A 1,248-nucleotide genomic window follows, 5' to 3' on the forward strand; every position below is an offset into this window, starting at 1 on the left:
ATGTCCATTATCAACACATCACATTTTGAAATTACCACCTTTTTCTTGGTTGGGATTCCAGGGCTGGAATATGCACACATCTGGATCTCCATCCCCATCTGCAGCATGTACCTTGCTGCTATTCTAGGAAATTGCACCATTCTTTTTGTCATCAAGACAGAGACCTCCTTGCATGAACCCATGTACTATTTCCTTTCCATGTTGGCCCTGTCTGACTTAGGTTTGTCCCTATCTTCTTTGCCCACCGTGTGGAAGATATTACTGTTCAATGCTCCTAAAATTTCTGCTGATGCCTGCTTTGCTCAGGAATTTTTTATCCACGGATTCACTGTATTTGAGTCCTCAGTGCTCCTGATCATGTCATTTGACCGCTTTCTGGCCATCCACAACCCTCCGAGATACAGCTCCATTGTTACTACTGTCAGAGTTGCCCAAATAGGAGTGGCATTCTTTTTCAAGAGCTTCCTCCTGGTTCTTCCCTTTCCTTTCACTTTGAGAAGGTTGAAATATTGTAAGAAAAGTCAATTATCCCATTCCTACTGCCTCTATCAGGATGTCATGAAGTTGGCTTGCTCTGACAACCACATTGATGTCATCTATGGCTTTTTTGGAGCACTCTGTGTTATGGTAGACTTTATACTCATTGTTGTGTCTTATATCCTGATCCTCAAGACTGTGCTGGGAATTGCATCCCAAAAGGAGCAGCTCAAGGCCCTCAATACTTGTGTCTCACACATCTGTGCAGGGATCATCTTCTATCTGCCCATCCTCAACCTTGCCATTTCCATCGCTTTGCCCAGCACGTGTCTCCATTCTTCAATGTTCTCATGGCAAATGTTCTATTACTTTTGCCTCCACTGATGAATCCTATTGTGTACTGTGTGAAAACGAGGCAAATTAGAGTGAGATTTGTAGCAAAATTATGTCAAAAGTACATATAACAGTGATGTGTAATACGAAATATAGTGGCATGGTAACAAAACAAAGCATGTTGTTTTGGGGAAGATTTCAAAGGTGAATTTCAAAGAACCTAATGTTTGACATAAAGACACATCAATATATATTTTTTGTTATTATTATCAGATTTATTTTATGCACAAGTGATACTGGGCATAAGTATAGATAGAACTGGTAACAGAAAGTACATATCTTGAAGTCTCTTCCTTAAGGGAGGTGTAGAAGGAAAGTTAGTCATCCAGATGAAAATAGATGTCTTATGAGGTCATCTATGATAAAAGCAAAACATAT

General features: G+C 39.9%; 1 protein-coding gene across 1 annotated transcript; it reads left to right on the forward strand.

The window, feature by feature from the left end:
- LOC131408725 (olfactory receptor 51A4-like) lies at positions 1–941 on the forward strand. The gene is given in 2 exon segments (XM_058545771.1): positions 1–781; positions 784–941. Coding segments are annotated over 2 exon segments (939 nt in total).
- Positions 942–1,248: the final 307 nt, after the last annotated feature.

The sequence above is a fragment of the Diceros bicornis genome, chromosome 7 (assembly GCF_020826845.1).
Source record: "Diceros bicornis minor isolate mBicDic1 chromosome 7, mDicBic1.mat.cur, whole genome shotgun sequence".
Taxonomy (NCBI): Eukaryota; Metazoa; Chordata; class Mammalia; order Perissodactyla; family Rhinocerotidae; genus Diceros; species Diceros bicornis.